This window comes from Amblyomma mixtum, chromosome 7 (assembly GCF_055824585.1).
Source record: "Amblyomma mixtum isolate Tamu chromosome 7, ASM5582458v1, whole genome shotgun sequence".
NCBI classification, from domain to species: domain Eukaryota; kingdom Metazoa; phylum Arthropoda; class Arachnida; order Ixodida; family Ixodidae; genus Amblyomma; species Amblyomma mixtum.
In genome coordinates, this window is record NC_143018.1 from 49,030,446 (window position 1) to 49,054,622 (window position 24,177).

Here is a 24,177-nt window from a genome sequence, read left to right on the forward strand (position 1 = left end):
GTAGCGAGTATATAAGCTCGGCGGCATGATATCCGTTTGGAGGTGAGTGAATACGAGTTGCTGTGCTGTAGTGTAGTGGAGAAGGTGTCGCTCTTGTTGTTGGTTCTTGAAAAGCATTGCAAGTTGTGTGCCGTCACCACTGGCAGGCCTGCATGCTTGTGCGGGGCTGCTTTGCCATTTTCGAGAAAGTTTCATTTATGTTGTTTACATGTTTTATGAATGTTTGGGGAAGGTTATTCGAACATTTATATGTAACATTACAAAAACGTTAGAAAAAAAGGACATTAAGGACATTGAAATAACATTTGAGCATAACAAAAATGTAACATTATCTCAATGTTTCGGTGCTACCTGTGCTGTTGCAGCCCTGCCAGGAAACCTGCCAGAGATTGAACCCGCAACATATTTTTACGGAAAGGAAATGGCATAGTAATTATCTCATGCCTGGGAGTAAAAGAAGAGAGAGAAAGAGGTGCTGTAATGAAGGAAATGAAAATTTGAGGAAAGGAAATGATGCAGTAGCTGTCTTACATATCTCGGTGGACCCCCCCCCCCTCCTAGGCGGGTCTGTTTGAATTCCTGCCCCTCCACTATAGGCACTACATTCCAATTCCTCCAGCAAGCTAGGCTATAAATTAACTAGTTGGTTTATGCTGCACGAAACAATGAATCAAATGACACCATCCGAACATTCTGCCGCAAACGGTTGGTTCGCATGATATGATTTTTTCCAACACGCGGTGACAACAGCTACAACTACGGCGGTGATGGCTTTTCGCCTGAACAAGCTGCGTACACTGTCGCGTAAAAGCTGAAGGCCATTATGCCCGACAAAGCATTTCACTGCGGATCACATTTGACATGCAGGTAAAGGAACGTCTTAGAACGGCACTCAAAAAGAGTACTTCAAGACATAAATACAAATTGTAAACACAGAATGACACTGGATCATGTGAATCTTGGGTCACATACAGAGCCACAGAAGTAAAAACTATTCAAGCAAATAAGAAATTTAATGAGACAAGATTAGCATAATATTGCACATTGCTTTGTATTAACCAACCATCAGACAATAACTAAACAAAATAACAGATCAAGCAAACATACCAGTATAGGGGATTTCTATAAATAAAATGAGTGGTACTAGGCAGTATAATGAACACTTCTCAGAAAACCATATACATTTTCAGGTACAACAAAACAGAACAAACAATGCATAAACTATACAGATACAATGTCATGCTAAAATTGACAAATGCATCAACATGATTCAACAAAGGTATCTGGTAACATATGTTGCCGGCCATAGTTGTTCTTGTGGTAGGTGTCTTTCCAAGTCCTCTGCAAAAAGAATACTGAGAACTTCGCTTTGGATTTTGTTATGTAATGCTTATCATTCTTTATGTACTGTAAAAGCACACAATAGCCATGGCAACTTGGGACATATGAAATCGAGAGCTTTTGTTCTATGCAGCACAGGACTAGAGCTAAAATACTGTCTGAACAGAACAGTGCAATAGACGAACAGTAATGATGAATTCCAATCGCAGGTCCGGAGCTCCTGAATCCTACGGAGAGTGCGCGACCTGAAATTGCAATTGGAGTACACTTGACCTAGCCAGAGCATGTAGGTGGCGCTCACGAACTGCTTGAGGAAGTACCCGTCATTCCTTGTGCTTGCCCACGCTTTTCGCGTGCGCATCATCTGCTTTCTGAGCTGGAATCTTCAGAAGAGTAATCTGCACCGCTACTACTCTCCGACTCGCTGTCGTCAAGCAGAGCGAGCGGCAGTGCGCAATTCACTATTCGGCGGGAGATGCTGATCGTCTGCTACGGAGCGCAGAGCGGGCGCGGCGGACGCGACAAGCCGCCGGAAATGGAAGGCGCCGCTCACAAAGAACATCACGCAAACTTCCGGTCGACTCCGCCGATTTCGGCGGAGCAGTACCGACTGATCGACAGAGCGATCTTGGCTCAGCAACCGCTCCTTGTCTACGATTGGAAGACGCGATCCGTGGCTCAGATCTGCGTTTGGAATACAGTTGCTTCGAAAAGAGCAGAAAATGTTGCTCCCGAAGTTCTCCAACTCTGCGTTTGGAAGTCACCATAAGCTATATAGTGGCCGTTACAGCAAGGTTTTTCAAATGAATGCACTTCCATTACACTCTTGAGAAAAACTGAACATAGCACTGTGCACAACCCTCGAAACGTGCTCAAGAGGCTGATGCATTTGGAAAGAAACTATTTGAGAGTCTGAATGGCATTCTTTGCCATTCCGGGATTAATTCTGTAAAACTGAATCATGTGCAGACCTTCAAAGCCGCCTGCATACAATACGCACTAGCAGAACACTCACCCAAAGAACAGCTTTCGGACTTGCACAGAGAAGCCATCTGGCACTGCAACACGTCATAGCAAGATAATTTCATATCTTTTCTAATTAGTCACTACTTCAATGAATCGGGGATATAATATGAAACTTTGGCAATGCAAGCGTAAATGTTTGCATCAAGGCCTTTTGATAAAAAATTTTGCGAAGGGTGTGCTAATAACGGCTGCGAGTGTTGCTCTGTCACGTAGAGCTTTTTGGGTGATTCTAATAAGTGCACGGTCTTTATTTACGCAACTCGAAAGAATCAAAGAAACACGTGTAACAGGTACCACTTGAGCAAATAATGATGTATAGAAACTCTGTGGTTTCCATGAAGCTTAAGAAGGAACTGGCAGTCATATATGGTCCCTTCATGTAAGTATGTTGGACAAAGTAAGTTTGGACGGTGAGCGATTGTGAACTTGTGGAGAAATGAGGGCATGCCACCTGGGTCAGTGGAGCTTCCTTGTATTGATGGCATTCTTGAGGTTCAGCATAAGGCCCTCTTTGGAATGAGAAGATTACCGCACATGAATGCGCCACACACAACAGCAGCTGCAGGCAACTTCTTCATTTAAAGTGTGTGCGCTCGTGACGTGCCAAGTTATGGGAGTAGGGAGTAGAATATAGGCAGAAATTGCACTTAAATGGCTTAGCACCGGTATGAACACTCTCGTGATTTTGCACGTGTTGCTTCAATTTAAACCTACGTGGGCAAAAGCTGCATTCGTATGGCCTTTCACCAGTGTGAACTCTGAGATGTGTTCTCAGATGACTAGAAGTGCCTGTAGAGTATGTGCAGAAGTTGCACCGAAACTGCAATCTTTCACTCCAAGCCGCACTGCTCTCTGGAGCTTCTGTCTGTCTTGTGGGTCTCCCTTGCTCACTCCCACTGCAACCATTGGCTCTGGATTCCAGGAAGAAAGAGGATACTGTGGTGCTGTACGGTGTCCGTTCCAGTGTTCCAGCGTTGGACTGCAACTCACCACTTGAAAAACCTGGAGGCAAGCAGTAAACAAACATTTTTCAAGCAGTTAAAAACATTTCTCACAGCAGCAGCTTCAATAATTGCTATACATAACACTTCCAACTCAGCTCTATAGGTCTGCAAGGAAGCTCATCACCTTTTCGTGATTTGCTGAACGTTTTATGCACACTAACCCAGTTGTGCTAAATTTAGTTACGCTCACATATCAAATGCAGGAGCCCTTCATGAAAAGGAGACTGCTAGTATTCCATAAACTTCACTAAAGGACCATAGAGGGCCTACAGAAACTTCTGCCATAAGAGTCTTTAGATCATATTTTACACGTGCCAAAAAAATGACCAATTAGCACTCTGTGTAAACCCAGTAAAGGAACCAAGACAAGTGTAAGTTAACGAAAAACACAGGTACAACTCTGTCCAATTGAAGGATCAAGTCAAACTGCATATAACATCCTTCCCAGTGTTGACAGTTGTAAGCTTTGATTTCAGTTCCCAAGAAACACTAATCCTCCACGAAACTTGAATTTCTCGCAATACACAGCCAACTAAGGCAAAGAAAGCCGAATGTATTATAAGCACCTGATTATAGTTTGTTTGCCTTGTACTCATCTTGTGATATGAGTTAAAACACAGAGTAAACATACCATATTTGCATGTATATAACGCGAGGGCAGAGTTTGAGACCTGACAAAAATGAAGAGAAAAAGAAATTAGCACGTAGTCTCCCATGCAGCAGTGGTCTTGTCACAGCTGTGCCACCTCTGCTTTGTGCTACCTAGTCCTATGCCTGTTCGCCTTTTTTCCCTTTCTCTAGTCCACCCGAATCTTGCGGTGCTGTCTCATTGTCAACAGCCGGCGCTACCTGCTTTCCACATACATAGCTACCCTCTGATTTCCCCATGCACTCGGTGCAGCCCGCCCAAAATCGTTGAAAAGTTGGCTTCTCCTACAAGCTCGTGGTTCTTGTGGTGAAGGCTGCTGTAGTTGCCTTCAGCAGCGAGAAAAAACAAAATCATGTAATAATCACACTCTGATTCTGATTTTGGCACGAGGTGCGTTCTGAATCTGGTGAAGTGAAGAAAAAAAAAAACTTGAAATTTGTGCAAATACGGTAACTACTAGAACAACAAAGTCAACAGAACACTGAAAACAAAAAAATTATACATGTTGGAAATGAAAAAAAAAAAAATCACAGATGACACATGAAAGACTAGAGATCAAGGACACCAGGAATAATTTCACATTATAAAAGCACCACTCAATGAAATCACAATACAAATACAAAAAAGGCAGCAAGAGAACACAAATACCAAAACTAAAAAAAAGCAGAAATTAAAAATTTATACGGCATACCCACACTATAATTTCCACAGTGGCGATATGTGGAATGCCAGAATAAAATCTGAGCAAAAAATAGGTAACGCAAACATATACCAGTGGCGCCTTTTGTTTCAGGGTTCCTATCTTTTTTTTTAAATTAAAAGTGCAGTGAAGCGGAATCTGAACTCGTCTTTTTGCCGTGGGAACTCGATCTACACGTTCCGAGCATCCTTAGAAACTTCGACTTATTGCTCTGTGTGGCTGATTTCCCTAATTAAATCAGATTAACGTCCGGCTCCTGCCTTTATTTTTTGAATTCTCCCTCGTACGGTGGGTGGAGTCGACCAACGCGTGGAGTGCCTTTCACCCCGCTCTGTGGAGGCTTTGCTTTCACTTTATTTTGTTTTTAGGTTTCCGTTAGTAAATAGTTTCATTCGCAGATAATATAGCCGCAAAAATAAAAATACGCGCGGACTATTTGCTACTACGGATTACTAAGTATTACTCCGCCGATGGCAGAGCGGCAAGCCTCCACGGAGCTGGCTGAAAGGCACTCCACGCGTTGGTCGACTCCGCCCACCGTACGGGAACAATAAAAAAAAAGGCGGGAGCCAGACATTAATCCGATTTAATTACGAAAATCGGCCACACAGGGCAATAAGTCAAGTTCCTAAGAATGCTCGGAACGTGTAGATTGAGTTCTTGGGGCAGAAAGATGAGTTCAGATTCCTTTTCATTGCACCTTTAAGTTGTGAAACAGTGCTCTGAAGGCCATGGCAGCAATTTATTTCTATGGCTGTAGTCTGAGGATCTTACCCTCCATCAGAGGGTGAGAATCGAGGCAGTCCAAAGCACAGCACAGCGTGTCTTTTGGTTCTAAAGAAAGGGCATTCACAAAGTCCATGTTCGACTGTCTCCTCGCAGCCATGTGTTACAAGTAAGGCTGTGATGGACATGCTAATTCAGAATCAGCACTGTTTTGTAACAGAAACGTCGAGCCACGGACGGCACAGCTCAGGGTCTAATGTATTGAAGCGATGGTCGAAAAACTCGCCCGTGTTCCATGCAGCAATTGTGAGCTCCCATGCCAGCCTGCAAAGCCTATGCCGAACGCATCAATGCTCAGGTACAGAATCAGATGGAAATCAGGCTTCTCAAGAACTTCAGGTGATTTGTAAATGAAAATATCTCTTAGCAATCGTTACTATCAGACATGAAATGGTCTATTTTAGCTTTTTTCAGAAATGGTAGTGTGCACATCAAATCAGATGTACTTTCACTGATTTATTACACTATTCCTATGTTACTATCCTCAAGCTCAGCATTTCAATGCCTGTCCTAGGCCTATGCGCCTTTGTATGTACACCGCAAAAACTTTCACCACAGCTGTTTCACGAAATTCACACTAACATTTGAGCAGTACGTCAATGTAAGTAGCACTTGACACAATGATTCTATAAGGTCGTCAGGTCGGTACATGCATTCTGGCAACTCTCTTCAGACAGGCACTTTTCGAGCTTATCCCGAGGCATTGTAAGAAACTACTAATTGTCCAGAAGTAAACAAAGTACTTCATAAATTTGAATGGAGTGATAAAATGCACGACTTCAGGAGAGCTGCCCCTCATCGTCTCCTCTGTTCTTCAGAACTGCATCCTAAAATGGGGAGCAAGAGACAAACGCATTATTACCAGTAACTGCCAAGACAATATGATTCCACTTTTGACTTTGAGACTTGTTACTGCAATCATACCACACATAAAATTATGAGTTTTATCACAAAGAGTTGCACCTACTATTTTCATCACAAACAGCCTTCACAGCAGCAATGTTACTCTACATAAATTAGCATAGCATTGTAACAGTGAAAAATTATCAATTATAATGTAATGATATGCTAGCAATACCTTCAGCATTCCTCGAAACACTCATGGCAATTACAAAAGCAAAAAGGCTTCTAAGTGATATCAAATCTACCTCTGCTCATACCTTGAGCATGAGTAATTTCTCTCAACAAGCACAAAAAAACCATTTTACATCACAACATTTCACAGGCTACTCAAGAACTGCGCAAATATGACACAAAACGTCAGCAGAAATACTTCCTATAACTAATGAGGTAATGATAATCTCCATGAAACAGACCACCTATTAGCATGCAGTGAATGATTGCTCCACATGTATGATATACAAGCATACTATGCTTTTTCTTCATAGTAGTTTCATGCTGAAGGCATGGGTCCCTCAACGACTTTTCAAGTTCAGCTCAGAAGTAAAACAAATTGAGTACTTGAGAGCAAATTAAACATTGTCTTTCATATGTCTCACACACGTATATTCAAGAAAACCTTAACTGCAACATCACACTTCTATGAACATTGCAATTAAGTGAGAAGTAAAAATTCTACAGCTAGGTTCACTGGCTTAGGGCACGAATCGGCAGAAGCTGTTATAGCTTTGGTTTAGCCATACAGCCCTCCATTCTGACCCTCGTCATACCTCCTCCTTACACTTTAGCCGCCCTCTGGATTCTTCCCATGGCAGCCACCTCCTAGTTGCACATTCCTCCGCTATCGGCTTAACCACTCAAGCCACTAAGCCACCCATCGCCTCCCACCCTCTCTTTCTTTCCTCTCTCCTAAAAGTGGAGAGGGCATTCCCTCTCTCTACACTGCCCCCTGCCCAACGTGGCAGGACACAACTGAACTGAATTGAAATTAAAATAACCTAAATTAAATTGCCAATGCAGCCACTTGCCACATGTGGTAGGTGGCAATTGAAAAGGATTTAATTAAATTGTGTCAAGTAGCAATTAATTTAATTCACTATACAATTCGTCTAAAAGGTGCAGTGAAGAGAAATCTGAACTCGTCTTTTTGCTGCGGGAACTCAATCTACACGTTCCCAGCATTCTTAGAAACTTCCGATTTATTGCCCTGTGTGGCCGATTTCCTTAATTAAATCGGATTAACGTCTGGCTCCCGCCTTTTTTTAAATTCTCCGCATACGGAGGGAGGAGTCGACTAACGCATTGAGTGCCTTTCAGGCAGTTGCGTGGAGACTTTGCTTTCGCTTTTATTTTGTTTCTTTTAGGTTTCCGTGAATAAATAGGTGTCGTCAAAGACTACATAGCTGCAAATTAGGCCCACGGAAATAAAAATACGCATGGACTCATTGCTTTCGCCGATCACTATCTATCACTTCACCGATGGCAGAGCGGCAAGCCGCCACGGGACTGGTTGAAAGGTTGGTCGACCCCTCCCACCGTTTGCGGGGAATTAAAGAAGAAAAGGCGGGAGCCCGACGCTAATCCGATTTAAGTTAGGGAAATCAGCCGCACAGGGCAATAATTCGAAGTTTCTAAGAACGCTCGGAACATGTAGATCGATTTCCAGCGGTAAAAGTGCGAGTTCAGATTTCTCTTCAGCGTACCTTTAAGGCTGATGGTGTATTTTCCATGGTAAAATGCCCGGCTATATGGCTAAACCAGTCCTATAAAGCTCTCGCTGTAAAAAAAAAAAAAAAGTCACAAAGCATGTTGAATGGCTATGTTGCAGGTACAGCACAGAGCACAAGCAGATATTTAGAGTATGACTACATTAAATTTTTATGATGCAAGGGCAGTTTTGGCAAAAAAGAGTGCCATGGAACAATTTCCGAATACTCAAGGTGGGGTCAAAGATCCATTTCACAAGCTTTTCGCCCTATAAAAGCTGAGCACCAGACCAGGGGAAAGCTTGTCACCAACGTATCACCAATTTTACCTGGTGGCACTGGGGATCGAACCCCGCACCTTCTGCATGTGAGGTGGATGCTCCAATCACTAAGCCACTGCTGCAGTCAGGCATGAGGTATGAGTACGATGTAGTTCAAGTAAAGAGAAAACAGGAAGGCGGTATCCTAGACAACACATAACAAAATGGACACGGAGTTGGAGGAAAGCATCATTCTGTTAGCCAACATTTTGATAAGAGAATTTGTCTTCATCTGGGTATACTTAGCAGGCGTTTTGGTGAAAATAGCAGATATAGTTTTTTAGGTGGAAAGTAGAAGAAAATGATAGCTATGTGACTAAATTTGCAACTTCTCCACATTACTCTACAAGAAAAATATATCTGCTCATGAAAATATCAGCGCACAAACGCTGAAACTAACTTAACCTTTTCCAGTCACCTATAACTATTAGCCTCTTTTGTCTAAAAACTGACAGCTCTAACTTGTGACAACACCTCATTAAAATACAGTCAGCACACTAATACATACTACCACTTGCTTTATTTCACACATTTTCTTTTAGCATGAATGATGGTGTAAACATGTTTCTATTAGCAATTACCTTAGTAAATCTCTTGTAAGCAGCATGCAGTAAGCTAATCCGCTCGATGGGCATGGAAACCGTTTCACCTCATAATGCCAATAGCGATGTCCGATACTACCATTGCTCCAGGCAACAGGTGCACGTAAAAAGTCATAACTGAAAATTACCTTTTCAAATTACACTAGGTGCCTAAAGAGACGCTGAGGGAAAATTGAAGTTGGCTTTTATTGATAGATCACCACATTCTAACGTCAATGAGACAACTGGAACTGAAAACAGAGCTTCTTAAAAGCTAGAAAATATAAAAAAAATTGGACAAGTATCGCCACTACCAGCCAGTTTCATCAGAAAACTGCTGTGATTCCAAGGCAGCTTCTTTTGCACAGATCCTACTCTGTCATTCACTTCCAAACAATGATACTCAAGTCTTTTTCAGCAGTCACGAGTTTGGATGGAGTTGTGGGAAAAAGAAGTTCCACTTTTAAATCCAGTTCTGTCAGCAATAAATGTGCCCACTGCTGCAAACAAACGTCCATAATTGACAGAAAGAAGCAAGCAATCGATTTTCGCTACAAGCATAAGTTGGATGAAGTTTCACTCTGTGTTGCTTTAGGATACCTTCGTGCATTCCTTTCTTTTTTATCCTGTGAATTATAGTGCCGTCAAATTATACTCATGACTTGCTTTAGAACCACAGAACCTGTCACTAGTACCAAGATGCTAAAAAATATTCACATTATAATGCGTTTACATTCCTGAACATAACTTGCAAAAAGTAAGGCCCTCTCACAGCAACCACTAAAAGCTCCCGTTGCCACAGCAGCAGTTCACCAGGCATTGTTTCCTGTAGAAGAAAAGAAGGAAGGTGATGTGCAATTCAATAACACCACAAACTGGCATCCCTAACACATGACAAGGTGGAGGGCTATGGGAACGCTCGATCATGAGATTACATTCTTCATTAATGCATTAAGATATGGTTTTTTTCAGCATGGTCCTTTCCTGCACCAAACACAAGTTCAGAAATACCTGCCTGTTCTGTAAAGCACCGAGACTTTTCAAGAAATCAGAGTTTATAACACTTCCCTCTTTTAGGAGCATAATGACTTGCGGCAGATCTACAACTGCGTTTTCTCCTAAGAGTAAGCTGGAATGGAAAGCCATGTGTATGTTCATACAGCACTGATTTTAACATGGTGGCATTCTTGGATATTTGATTTTTTTTTTTAGTGTAAAACAGTGGTGCGAAATCTCATTTTTTTCTGGCGTGTCCGAGGTCATGTCACATCGAAGAAGAGGCCAGATGAGGCTAAAAATGTCACAACCATTTTTAACGGCCTGATTAAACAGATTTTCTGCCCCTTTAGGTTCCACCCGGGAACACAGATTCTGCAGGTTACTTTTAGCTACCTGAGCAGTGTACAGCTTATATGCCATTGCACATTGCCAGTGTTCTCACATAAACATCCAAGTTAGCATGAGTGCAGCTGTCAGTAGGCTTATCCCTTGGACTTTAAAAGAAGAACGTGCCTTCATGAGTAACATCTGCTGCCAAATTCATGAGCCTCAGTACCGGCCACACATATGCCACCTAAACGTGAATGAAGAACTGCAAAAACAGAGACGGCAAGGCAGGTCAACCCAGAAATCACTGCTGAGATGCAATTCTGCACTGATGGAAAAGCAGAGTGCAGGCTGACAATGAAGAGAGCTAGTAAGAAAGCGTGTATCCTCCTGAGACCGGGCAATGAAAAATTTGTCCAACATATTGGACAGCGGAAATGTATGTGCGGCAGCCATGCTCTATAAAGCTCTTTCACTGCCACTTTTATAACCTGTGCTGCTTTCTAGAGTGTACGATCAAAGTTGTACCACATCCCTCCTCTGACGGAGCTCTCGAATGAGTGGGAGTCAGTGTGAGCACATACGGTGGTGGTAAAAAAAAATAAAATAAAGGAACCGGATTCACATGCACTTTGACAGGTGGTGCAGCATTCTTTAAATTTATTAGCAGTTATAACAATGCAAGTAACACACATAAGCATGTATTCGAGAGACAAATGTTATAATTTTTCCTTGCACTTCAAACATTTTATAATTTTTACCATAGTGTAAACTTCCCAGCACATAGCCAAAAGCTTGAAAAATAACAAAATATATGTCAAACATGATTTGGGACCCAAAGTGTATTTGTCTGAAAAAAAAAAAATGGAGTAACACAGTTTGCTATCAGGGACCCGGGAAACTACCTTGACATATTGCAGGAACACCTTTTTCGATGTTCCAAACCAACCTCTGCAATGTTCTTAGGGAGTTGGCCAACTGCATGACCTGAATCATTGTGGAGTGAGGTACAGTCTTTGTCAAAAGTAACCAGGCTGCATGTTTTCCTTCTCAGTCGTCAATTATAGCTATTAGGCCAGCCCTCAAGGTCTAAATCTCTGGTATTGTAAGAAGAACCCCTGTTCTCACCTTCAAAGAACTTTTTGATTATTAGGGAAGCCGCGAGGGCTCTGTTATACGAATGAGAAGCAAACCATGGAGCCTGGTTACTTTTGACAAAGACTGTACATTCCAAACATGTCCCCTGAGCTGCATGCATTCAGCCAAGTTCTACCGCACAGTTCATGCGGCCCTTTTGAGAGTTTACTCACCTTTAGTTCTTCAAGGCCCATTCCTGGATAAACCAAGCTGATGAGCAGTGGCATGCATCCACATGGAAGATTATTCAATTTTGTCCACGAGTTTGAGACTTCTGCAGCCATTTTTGATAATTTATTGAACCATACTCCAACAAGAGACTCAAGCTGAAGTATGGCAATACCAAGTGCGCACCACGTTTCTGTGCTTGCTTGCTCCGAAACACCACGGTGTATTAATTATGCAGCCCGATGCTTAACCTAAGCCTGGATCTTCTGATCTCGAGTGCAACCACAAGATTTTGAACAGTCTAAAAAATCCTGGGTTCTGGCTGCCCCTCAGCCTTCGAAAACTGCAGCAGTTGCGGCCACTGTTATAGTGAGAAAGGTCTCACATTGGCCATCTTCAAAAAAGACGTGTAAAGTACTCTCAGATAAGGATGGTACGAAGCTAAGAACTGGTCAAATGTTTTAGGGGAATCCCCCAAGGTGGAATAAACTTGTAATAAGGGAGTAATTACTCACGACTGACTCCGGTGCTCCGGTGAAGCGGTGGTCCCAGGTTCGAACCCCGGACCAGGACGAATTTTTCTTTAACTACGAAGTTTCTGAGAAAGCTGTATAGCTTTCCTTCGTAGCCGTAGGGCTGCGCTTGGGTGGATGCCAATGAGTAATTACTCCCTTATTACAAATTTACTCCACCTTGGGGGATTCCCCTAAACATTTGACCAACACTGTTTCCACTTCGAGTTATTGATCAATTCGCTCTCGCCCTACCATAAGCTTGCCATCCCAGTTAGCTCAGTTGGTAGAGCGACTGCTCCGGTGAAGCGGTGGTCCCAGGTTCGAACCCCGGACCAGGACGAATTTTTCTTTAACTACGAAGTTTCTGAGAAAGCTGTATAGCTTTCCTTCGTAGCCGTAGGGCTGCGCTTGGGTGGATGCCAATGAGTAATTACTCCCTTATTACAAATTTACTCCACCTTGGGGGATTCCCCTAAACATTTGACCAACACTGTTTCCACTTCGAGTTATTGATCAATTCGCTCTCGCCCTACCATAAGCTTGCCATCCCAGTTAGCTCAGTTGGTAGAGCGACTGCTCCGGTGAAGCGGTGGTCCCAGGTTCGAACCCCGGACCAGGACGAATTTTTCTTTAACTACGAAGTTTCTGAGAAAGCTGTATAGCTTTCCTTTGTAGCCGTATGGCTGCGCTTGGGTGGATGCCAATGAGTAATTACTCCCTTATTACAAAGTTAAGAACTGAGCCACACAATGCTGACCATGCATCTTCGAAGCATCCTTGTAAAAAATCGAAACTTCTCTCAGTCACTCAGCATTACAGCGAGTCATGCCTCCTAAACACGGCTGACCATTCTCACCTGCATTTAAGCAAATCATAATCTCACGCACAGAGGCATCAAAAATTGATCAAAAGCCCACGAATTTGGTGCAGCCAAAAACTGATACAAAGGAAAAGCAGTGCGAGCACCTTTCTGGCAATGAGCTTCTCACAGTGCCGCCGTACGTCCATCATGTGATGTACCGTGCCGGTTGCCTGAACTGCACCTTGGCAGCTCAGAGCTTTCCTTGATCCTTCCAACTTTCTTTTTATGCGAAGCATACTGCTTTAGCTACCACTTCAGCCCTTCACCGTGGTTATGCGCCTCCAAATCACGTGATACATGACGTCACACCACGTGACACGATGACGTCACGACAGTGGAGAAACGGGGGCCCACCTCGCGCCGTCGCTGTGGTTGTGCGCCTCCAAATCACGTGATACATGACGTCACACCACGTGACACGATTACGTCACGACAGTAGAGAAACGGGGGCCCACCTCGCGCCGTCGCTGTGGTTTGCGCCTCCAAATCACGTGATACATGACGTCACACCACGTGACACGATGACGTCACGACAGTGGAGAAACGGGGGCCCACCTCGCACCGTCGCTGTGGTTGTGCGCCTCCAAATTACGCGACACGATGATGCTTCGCATTCTCCAGGCTTAACCAAGTTAAGCCTCAGCCATTTTTTTCTTTTCTGGTTGCCAAAGTTAGTGGATCAAGCTACACAATGTATCGACGAATGCATGAGGAAATACGGTAACAAATGCATTATAGCCCCAAATACGCAATCTCTATTTCTAAAGGGGTACAGACACAAAGTTTCTGGGTTTTTGTCTTTTTGACTTGAAAGAGGCCTACGGGCAGTGTCGGCCTTGGTCAGCACCAGCACTGAAGTGCTCCTGGAATGCCGCATTCCTGATGATGTCGGCATTGCTGGCTAGCACTGCTTGTTCCAATGAACGATCACTGGATCCGGTGATGTCACAGTAATTGGGGCAGGGGCACCTTGACATCGCTCGATGCAAGCGGAAATCCCGAGCAGCTTTTCAGGTAACATTAAAAATCACATTAAATTACATTTTACTCAATGTCTGCGATTGAAACTTGCTGAAAGGCATCTCTTTATGCCCATGAAAAATATATCACTTGCATTGAAATCTTGTGTCTGTACCCCTTTAAGCAACCGCAATTTCCAACCTCCTCTCCCCTTCTATGTCTGGGAACACTACCAGATGCAATAGATTTGTTTGTTTCTTCATTTATCAGATACCGAGAATACCTATGCACTACCCAAACGTTCCCAGAACATCATGCACTAGAAGAGATTATGTATGGAGTATTAGCAATTTCACTCTCCAGTCATACAAACAAATGAACATGAAAACAAGAGAAAACAATGGTGCTGACAGAAAGACAGCAACAGTTTTAAAAGCGATGACTACTCCTCAGCTGACATGCATTGCAGGCAGCATTTACATTGTGCCTTTCAGCAATATAGTAGTTCTTTTTTTTCTGACTTGTACCTCCTAGACAGATTTGCTTTATGGGGTTTCACATTCCAAAGCGACTCAGGCTATGAGGAATACTGCCGTGGAGGGCTCCGGATAATTTCGACCACCTGGGGTTCTTTATTGTGCCCTGACATCCCACAGTACACGGGCCTCTAGAATTTCACCGCCATCAAAACGTGACTGCCGCGGCCAGGATTGAACCTGTGTCTTTTGGGTCAGCAGCCGAGCACCATAACCACTGAGCCCCCGCAAAGGCTCCTTCTAAATATAACTGCATCGCAAGACAGCTGATGAGTTTACCAAACAAGGCTTTTTCTATGCAATGAGGAAAAGCTTCTTTACGCTGCTGAAGAATTAATAGACCAGAGTCATTTGCAGCATATTTACTTTTGTGGATTTATTTATTCAAATTCGCAATATTGTGTGTTATGTCCGTAGTTATGATTATAGGCAACTGTTGTGTTGCAAACTGTCAGTTACATATGCTTTTTCCGCCTATTTATAAGCATCTGAGCTAACACAGATAATTCAGTCACTATATATGAACTGGTGCTTCACTAAATCATATCGCAAGCTGCAACACGCATTACCGTAGCATGTCCTTTACTTGTTTGTGTATCCTGCTCTAAAATTCGATGGAACTGCATTTGGTGGGATGAAATGTGGTACAAGTTGGAAAATGATGCGCCTAGCACAAGCATTAAAATAGTAAACTTTTATTGGGTTTGGTCAGTTGAGTTTCGTCCAGGCTCGCAAGTGGCCTAAGAACCCAAAAGCGGACTCTAAGCAAAATATGATGAGATAAACAGAGCGATTTTTTTTCATCACGTTCTTGTGTCAACTAGCCCAACTATAGACTGACGTCAACACTCTAAGCAGTTTATCACCACTGATATCTATCCCGTGCAGAATAAAAGCAGGTCCTAGCAGTCGCACTTCTTGTCCTCAACAACGTTTCCGCAAACAAACCACTGCTGCCAAATTGGACAGTCGTCAGATCGCCAAACATGACGACGCATCAACTTCAATGGATGCAGCCTCCCCTACGCCGCAAGAACGGATAACATTATCCGTGCTTGTGCCGCGTACGCTTGTGCCACGTTCGAAGTATTTCACGCAGCGCGTACCGACAATCAACGTCGCACAGGATCCGGTATCAGCACCAGCTCCAAGGAACCACTCACCGTGCCTCCGAAATATTCACGTACGTCTCTCCGAAGTTCTCAGCATCAATACTGAGCCGGTACTTTGAAGATTCAACTTGACACTGAACTGACGAAATGCCCAAGCAGTTCCTGCATGCGGCTACTGCGGGCTATAACTCAGTTCAAACAGTTCAAGCTGCCCGGTAAATCACACATGTTGATCTCACATGGAGGAAAGCCGCGCTAGCCGCGATGCTGGCTACCGTTGGCTACATGCGTAAATTTGCAAAAAGCTGCAACTGCTACCGTGACCGTTGCTTACAGCTGCCAGCATGCTGTAACTGCTTTTACGATAGCTGTCAATTGATTATGTCGCTCCCTACACTCTTTAATGCCCAACGTCCAGACTGCTGTAATTAGCGCATTCCAGTGCTGACAAGGGCGCCTCTAGCAGCAAAACTCACGTTTATCGCAGGAGATCCGCACGAATCGCGCGGTTCGTAGCGTGACCATCGCGGTTGTCAGTTCTGATTGCTTGGGAATTGTGCTCGGAAATAGAAATATGCCCAGGTCAAACGTGAATTGTTGCGTTGTGGGCTGCTCAAGCACCTATACGAACTCACCAGGGACCAGGTTCTACAGTTTTCCCAGTAAACCTTACGAACTACCTCGGCGGCAGGAGTGGATAGCCCTCGTTCGGCGACAAAAGTGAGTCAAATACAAAGGCTGTTCGGCGGCAAAATTGAGTTGCAAAGAAGACGAAAAATGGCAAGTGGTCCATCGATCTCTCTCTCTCTCTCTTTTTTTTTTTTTTTTCAGCAAGAATGGCACGGACTGGAAACCGGCGCCTCACGCCAGAATATGCAGCAAACATTTTGTTGGAAACAAAAAAGCGAACGAAGAGGGGCACCCGGCTTATCACCCTTCCATCTTCCCAACTGTTTACAAGAAAGCACGAAGATCTCTTACCCACGGTCGACGTGCCCGGTAGGCAGTGGTTGTGCATTTGTTTGCTTTTTTTCATTGTTAGATTTAGGTGATGAGGGCAAGTGAACCGCTTGGGGCATGGAACGCCGACAAAACCATCGCATGCGAAATACCTGCCTGTTTTCATAAGTTCTAATTTTTCTGTGATTGCGTTAATTTGGCGGTATTGCAGTCTGTTATGTCCACTTTTATTACTCTAGGAAACGAGATTCATCAATACAGTATGCTTCGGAAAAGTGAGTGCGCGAGGAAAGGCTCATTCATCCTTGCGAGTCGCCAGGGCTGTGCAACCGTTTTATGCAAAAAGCGACGGTCGCAAGAGCACGCAGCTTGAATTTCTAGCCTTGCGACCGCGAGTGAAAAACGGCTAAACCAATCGGCAGAGCCTCGAGAGTGTCCGAAAACTTATTCATCCGGTCGCTTATTGATAGTGGCATACACGAAAATGGCGGGACGACAAAATGGAGTGCTTCGCGGAACTTCGCGCCAATTCTTTGAGGTGGTGCCGGTTTTTATTCGACAAACAACGCGCAGAGTTCAAAAACAGCAAAGAGAGACCTGGAATGAGAGGAAATTGGAAGAGCATTCGGCCTACCCCGTAAGTACCACACGCCTTCGCGAAATGCATTTTCGCGCGGGAGCAATTCTGGTGACCGACAAGATAAGTTATTAGCTTTTCTTGTGTAACAGCAGAACTTGTATGGTAACAATAGAAGATTTAAAAAAAAAATTGCATTGCTCAAAATTAGGTTTAGAGTGTACACATTATTGTAACTAAAGAAAGACAATGATGAAGGCACTTTCTGCAGGCATCTTAGTGGGCAGCCCAGAACCATTTTAGTTCCTCATGAGAGCGGCTGCTCATGTTTACAACATAACAAAATTCACTGTCAACTGAGTTTTTTTCTGTCCTATCGCTCTTTGTTCATGCCTGTCTAGTGGAGTGGCCGTGATATATACGCGATATATTCGACGTAGAACTGCAGTCGTATATTGGTCACAGCCCCTAACTTGGGAGGGGATAATAAAAAAAAAAATCGCAAAGAGCAACTGCAATTCATGTGTGTATAAATTTCCTTGCACGGCACGCTGCTTGCGGAACTGCCAGCTGAGACCTGCCTGCTGCTAGTATTGTCTTACTATTACCATTAGTACAATCTTCCAGCATTGATTTGTGTGTCGCTGTGAGCTATTTAAAGGGGTGGAGACACCAAATTTTGAGGCTATAAAAAGCCTGCTATGGGATTTCTCAGTACGCAAGGACACTCACAGCCTGGTGTTGGACACAACGACAATTTAAAAAATATTTTAATTCGGTTCCAAAGATTACCTAAATGCTCACTCTCACAATCTAGACCCATCGCTAGCGCGATCAACGCTGACGTCATACCAAAATACAGTGACGTACGATGAGCGGGGCACAGTCACAGCTGCAGCCATGAGGGACAAGTGACAAGCCACCGCCACTCGCTCGGTTAGTTTTTGTCAACGTATTGCGGAACTAGCCATGTTTACTGGCATTTTGCAAAGTGCTTCGCATTCTCACACGAATCCACGAAGGCGATATTATGGTGTGATCGTGCAATAAAAAAAAAAGTCGATGTCCTCATTGGAATCAGATTCGTCAAAATCCGAGCCGCTGGGACTAGCCATGCCATTGCTTGTTTTCATGCGCTGGTCAGCATGTGTGTGAGAAAGCAGACGGTGCAGCAGTAGGCGCATCACAACTTTGTGGGCCCATGTTATCAGGCAAAGTACTTGCGCATCCTAGATAGTGACGTCACCGTCCAACTCGGCGTTCAGAAACCGAAAATTGTTCATCTAAAAATGCAATATTAAATTATTCACTGTGAATATATGAATCTTCGAGTGTGTATCATGCTTCCTGGAGCAATAAGAAACGTTTGAAACAAAGAACGCCCCAACCACAAATTTGGTGTCTGCACCCCTTTAAGCACAATTCAGATAACTGTACTCTGTGTAGATGGCAATGGCCGACCACAAAGTGGCTCCTACAGTACGGTTAATAAGACTATAGCTTGAGATTGTCTGCTAGTGGATTTTGGGTTCTTGGGGTGTGGTGTCCTCGGACGTTGTTAGACGCTTTAAGCTACAAGATTATCAAATTCAATGGATGGAACCAAAGATGACATCATTTACAAGGAGTCTGATCCGAGCAGTGGCGACAAAGTTATGATGAACTCTAGCTAGCTGGTGTTATTCCTCATCCTGTCTGTTACGTGCAAATTCTTCAGTTAAGGTTTACCAACTGGCCTAACAATCTGCACCAATGTAAAATCTTGGTCCGCAGAAATGCAGACGAGGCCACAAGCCAGGAGGACGTGGGGATGCCATGCATTGATCATCCCTCCCAGATTGGACAGCAAAGGGCAACGCAAGATGACAATATCCGCTTATTGTGTATGCGTTTGGACACTCGCCTGCAGAATGCACCATTGCACGTAGCCAAAGACCTCATGCACAAAATCGATGTGATGGTGTACGAGGCTGAAATCCAGCACAGAAGTTCTTTGGTGTAAAACAATGTCTTTTATTGTACAAGTTTCCGTTATATTAATAAATGTACAGTTTCCATTCAGTCATTTTCTGTTTCCTTCTATATATATCACATGGTAATACTTCATTAATAATGCTTAAAGGTGCACTGAAGAGGAATCTGAACTCGTCTTTTTGCCGCGGGAACTCAATCTACACGTTCCGAGCATTCTTAGAAACTTCGATTTATTGCCCTGTGCGGCCGATTTTCCTAATTAAATCGAATTAACGCCCGGCTCCCGCCTTTTTTTTTTTTAATTCTCCCTCGTACGGTGGGCGGAGCCGTCCAACGCAGGGAGTGCCTTTCACCCAGTCCCGTGGCGGCTTGCCGCTCTGCCATCGGCGGAGTAATACGTAGTAGTCAGTAGAAGCAAATAGTCCGCGCGTATTTTTATTTCTGCGGGCTTATTTTGCGGTTATATTATCTGCAAATGAAACCATTTATTCGTGGAAACCTAAAAAACAAAATGAAGCGAAAGCAAAGCCTCCACGGAGCTGGCTGAAAGGCACTCCCCGCGTTGGTCGACTCCGCCCACCGTACGAGGGAGAATTAAAAAAAAAGGCTGGAGCCAGGCGTTAATTCGATTTAATTAGGGAAATCGGCCACACAGGGCAATAAGTCGCAGTTTCTAAGAATGCTAGGAACGTGTAGATCGAGTTCCTGCGGCAAAAAGACGAGTTCAGATTCCTCTTCAGTGCACCTTTAAGTAAACATATATTAGTCTAGGTCGTATTGTATAGACCCTTCTTTGGGCAGCGAAAGCCCCTTTATCAAGGTGTCCAAACCTATTTTTGGGGGCAGAAATTGGGTGCAGCAGGAGAGCCATCTATTGTCGGAATAATGCTGTTTGCTCTTCCTGCTTGTTTTTGTTGTGTTGCTGTTGCGGCAGAAGGGTTATGTAGTATCAGGGACAAAAGTGGTATACTCCATGCGGCGGGAGCCAGAGCAACGGAAAACTGCGGCATTTTGGCTAGCTAAAGCACGAAACATTGAAACTAGCCAAGCGACATGCTTGTTGATAAAATAAAGGTCACGCATTGGCTGTCTCAATCCCGGATGCCGCCAGTAGATGGCGTTGCAATGCAGTTTTGTGTTGCTCCGGCTCCTTCTGGTGGAGTATACCACTTTTGTCCCCTATAGTACAGCTGCCAAGCCATTGCTTTGCAAGCGCAGTTCTCCCTCCCCAAGTTGCTATCACGAATGAAGGGTGAAACGCAGCTATGACAAGATACTGTTCGTCAGGTGGGTGCACATTATAAGGCTTGGAACACAAGTAATCAGCACTGTACCCAACTTCTGCCCCTAGGTTTGGGTTGGGCTGCAACGGTAAAAGGAAAGCTGACTTAGAGTTTTGCAAGGGGTTTATTGAACCGCATAAGTTGCTGACTTCTTTTGCTCTTGCTTATGTCATGCATGATACGATTGTGCAGTGATGGTTTCAAAGAATGTGCAGCAGATCTTAAAATTAAGCACAGGCATTTAAAGGGACACTGAGGAGAAATTGAAGTTGGCTTGTGTCGACAGAATACCAGCTCCTTATTACAGAAACACCACTCATACTGACAACAAAGCTATTGTAACATAGAAAAGAGCAAGAACCAAAATACAGGTATCGTCGCCACAGGCCAAACTCGCAAGTACAAACGTGATGACGTCATAGGACAAAACAGTGTGTTCTAGCAACACTAGGACACGAGAAGCCACGAATCACTGAGGCGCAGCCAATGCATGCGCAAATCTCCTTGACGTCGCCAGATGACGCCACGTACCCGGCAGCTACGCGCGCGCCTGCAGCATAGGGACCAATCAGCGCCTGATCACCGGCGATAGGCGTGCTCCGTGTATTCCGCTAACGGTAACAAGGTACACGGTATGCAAAAGGTGCCTATTTGCGAGAACTTCGTTGACGACTTCGAGAGCAGGATCCATCGTAACGCTGTCAAAACGCCGATGCAAACGTAAACGAAGCGACGGTAGCAACGGCCGCAATAGCCGCAATAGCCGATAGATGCCTTCAACGTGCGGCCGGCGGTAGCTTTCTTTTCGGCTGTTGCTATAGCCGCACTGCTGGCCGCAAGAAATCACGGAGTCTGCCTTACGTCATGTGCACGTCATGTTTCACGTCACTTAGTCCTGTGTCGTCACAGGAGAATCCCAAGTTTGAATCAGAGCGGCGGGAAAAACTTTTTGAACTTCGAATCCAAATTTCTTAGAAATAAATGCATATTTCGCTGCCGGCCAAGTGGCAACAAAGCCATGAAATGCCGAACTATTGGATTTTGCTTTAAAAAAAATATTAATAGAGCTCTCCTCACTGTCCCTTTAAAAGATACAAATATGCCCATACGAATAACATCGCTGTTTACAACTGGCCAGTATTTGTGTTCCCGTTCCATTTTTATACTTGATGAGATTTGTCGTACCTTTAAAATATATTGTCACGTAGTGGTGACTGCAGTCCGGCGAACAGGAAAGCAGCGAGAATGTCTTCGAAGGAAACTTTATTTGGGCTGACTTGCACCCGCTAGGAACTGAATCACTTGGTGGCGGCGAAGCAACAAGCGTGCTCGGCGATCGTCGAACAGAATGCCCGCCGCTGTCGGCTGTGCTCTTTTTAAAGCTGATAGCGAACCTTCAAGATAAAGCTTGGAAAGTTACTAGAACATTCTGGTGCAAAGTAGAATCGGCTCCGCCTGGATGCGATCGATCGAGATAAATCTAGGCGCGTCTTGCGTCACAAACGAAGCGATAAAGCGGTGTGCCGGCAGCTTTGAAGAATGAACAAACAAACATTCGCGGCATTACTCCCCTCTCAAAGAAGCATCGACTCAATGCTTTAGAACATAATTCGCCTGCAAACAATTAAAAACGGATTGTCCAAAAATAAACACCGAATGTGGAAACACGACATCCTATAGCGTGCATGATAGGGCTTTAGGCGGACGACATGGACCACTTCTGGTCGTACGCGGCGTTGCTGGGATGCAGTCATTTGGTCAGGGATGACTTCATAGTCCAATTCACCTAGCCGATGAAGAACCTTGTACGGGCCGAAATAGCGGCGCAAAAGCTTTTCACTCAATCGTCGGCGGCGAATAGGCGTCCAAACCCAGACTCGGTCTCCTGGCTTGTATTCCGCGTTGCATCTTCATAGGTTGTAGCGTCTGACATCGGTCCGCTGCTGGTCTTTGATCCTTAATCAGGCAAGTCTTCAGGCTTCTGCGCGTTGAAGGTAGGCGGCGACGTTGACGTTATCTTCCTCGGTAATGTTCAGCAGCATGCCGTCCAGCGTGGTCGTGGCCTCTCTGCCATGGACGAGCCTAAAAGGCGTCATCTGGGTGGTCTCCTGCACTGCGATGTTGTAGGTGAAGACTACGTAAGGCAGAATGACGTCCCAGGTCTTGTGTTCGGCATCGACGTACATAGCGAGCATATTGGCAATGGTTTTGTTGAGGCGCTCGATCAGTCCGGTGGTCTGCGGGTGGTATGCAGTTGTCCTCCGGTGGCTGGTTTGGCTGTAATGCAGGATGGTTTGCGTCAGTTCCGCCGTGAAAGCTGTTCTGTCACCGTGAAAGCTGGAGGTCGATGAAAGAGGTAGCGAAAAGACCGTATTCATCACTCCTGATGGCCCCTTCGAGTTCAAGGTGATGCCGATTGGTCTCTGTTCCGCACCAGCCACATTTCAGCGAGTAATGGATACAGTGCTGGCAGGCCTGAAGTGGCAGATTTGTCTGGTATATTTAGATGACGTCGTTGTCTTCGCCTCAAACTTTGAGGAGCATCTAAAAAGGCTCCGAACAGTACTAGATGCAATCAAATCGTCCGGCCTAACCTTGAAAGCAGAGAAGTGCCACTTTGCCTATGAAGAGCTGCTCTTTCTAGGCCACATCATTAGCAAGGAAGGAGTACACCCAGATCCGGAGAAAATGGCTGCTATCGCAATGTTTCCGGCGCCGGCCGATAAGAAAGCTGTGCGCAGATTCCTCGGACTGTGCGCGTATTACCAACGATTTGTCAAGAACTTTTCGCGCATCGCCGAGCCACTGATCCACCTGACAAACGCAGACGTGCCGGCAGCTTTGAAGAATGAACAAACAAACATTTACTGCAATATGACTGATATAAAATTCAAGTTTTTTTTGCTTGCTCAAACACATGGTGATCATGAAGCAATTGTCGCTTCCTGTGTTACGAGAGCTGTACATGTACAGGGCGCGGCAGCTATTTGACAACAGCGTTGTGTCCGCACACACACACACAGACCGGATAAAGATCATTTGTGATCATTTAACATTGTGTATAAGCGGCCATGCATGCAACGAATGTCATCATTGAATGAAACTGCCGTCGGCAGCAATCGGACTCCAAACGACGTTGAAACGACTGCAGGCACTGATGACATGCGTCATCGGAACATTAGCCATTGCATCAACAACAGCTCCTCTTAGAGCTGCAATAGTGTTGTGCGGGTGCCTGTTGGGCTCTCTCTCAACAACGCCCCATACGTAGTAGTTCATTAAGTCGAGATCTGGGGAGCTGGGAGGCCACATGTTCGGAGTAACATGGTCGTGATTTTCGGTTTATTCTTGAGTTGTATCAGCTGTGTGGGATGGTGCAGAGTCTTGATGGGAAACGTATGGCTTCCCACGTCCTGCAGCAGTAATCCAGGGCTTCACAACCTTGTTCAATACCTTAGTGTAAGCAGCAGCATTGACTCTGGCGCTGTGAAAAAAAAATATGTGGAGGCATCACGTCTCCTTCACTACTCATGACTTTCAGGACCATCACTGATGCTGTAAATTGTGCACGCATGACATTTGGAACATCCTCAGTGTTTTTACACAGCCACTGATCATTTTTGCGGTACAGCTTTTGTTCCTGGACAGAGTTTTCTTAATCACAGAAGAACCACAACATCCCAGGATCCTCTGGGGTGCTTCAGTTTGTTCAGAGTGTGTGGCTATGATCAGGCATTTCTCCTTGGTTTTCTCA

General features: G+C 44.6%; 1 protein-coding gene and 1 long non-coding RNA gene across 2 annotated transcripts in view; one reads left to right on the top strand and one right to left on the bottom strand.

Annotated features, from left to right (window-relative positions):
• Positions 1 to 994: 994 nt before the first annotated feature.
• On the bottom strand, positions 995 to 15,876 carry LOC149336019 (uncharacterized). The gene is made up of 2 exons (XR_016284134.1): positions 15,681 to 15,876; positions 995 to 3,369 (listed from the first exon to the last, which is right to left on the bottom strand). It is a non-coding gene; the product is annotated as an uncharacterized LOC149336019 (long non-coding RNA).
• A 253-nt stretch (positions 15,877 to 16,129) lies between these two features.
• Positions 16,130 to 24,177, top strand: part of LOC149336020 (uncharacterized) — a 31,122-nt gene continuing 23,074 nt past the window's right edge. Inside the window, exons 1-2 of the mRNA XM_089554640.1 lie at positions 16,130 to 16,349; positions 16,461 to 16,621. Coding sequence (XP_089410766.1) covers positions 16,204 to 16,349; positions 16,461 to 16,621 — 307 coding nt within the window. The 5' untranslated portion in view covers positions 16,130 to 16,203. The remainder of the gene's footprint in view (positions 16,350 to 16,460; positions 16,622 to 24,177) is intronic.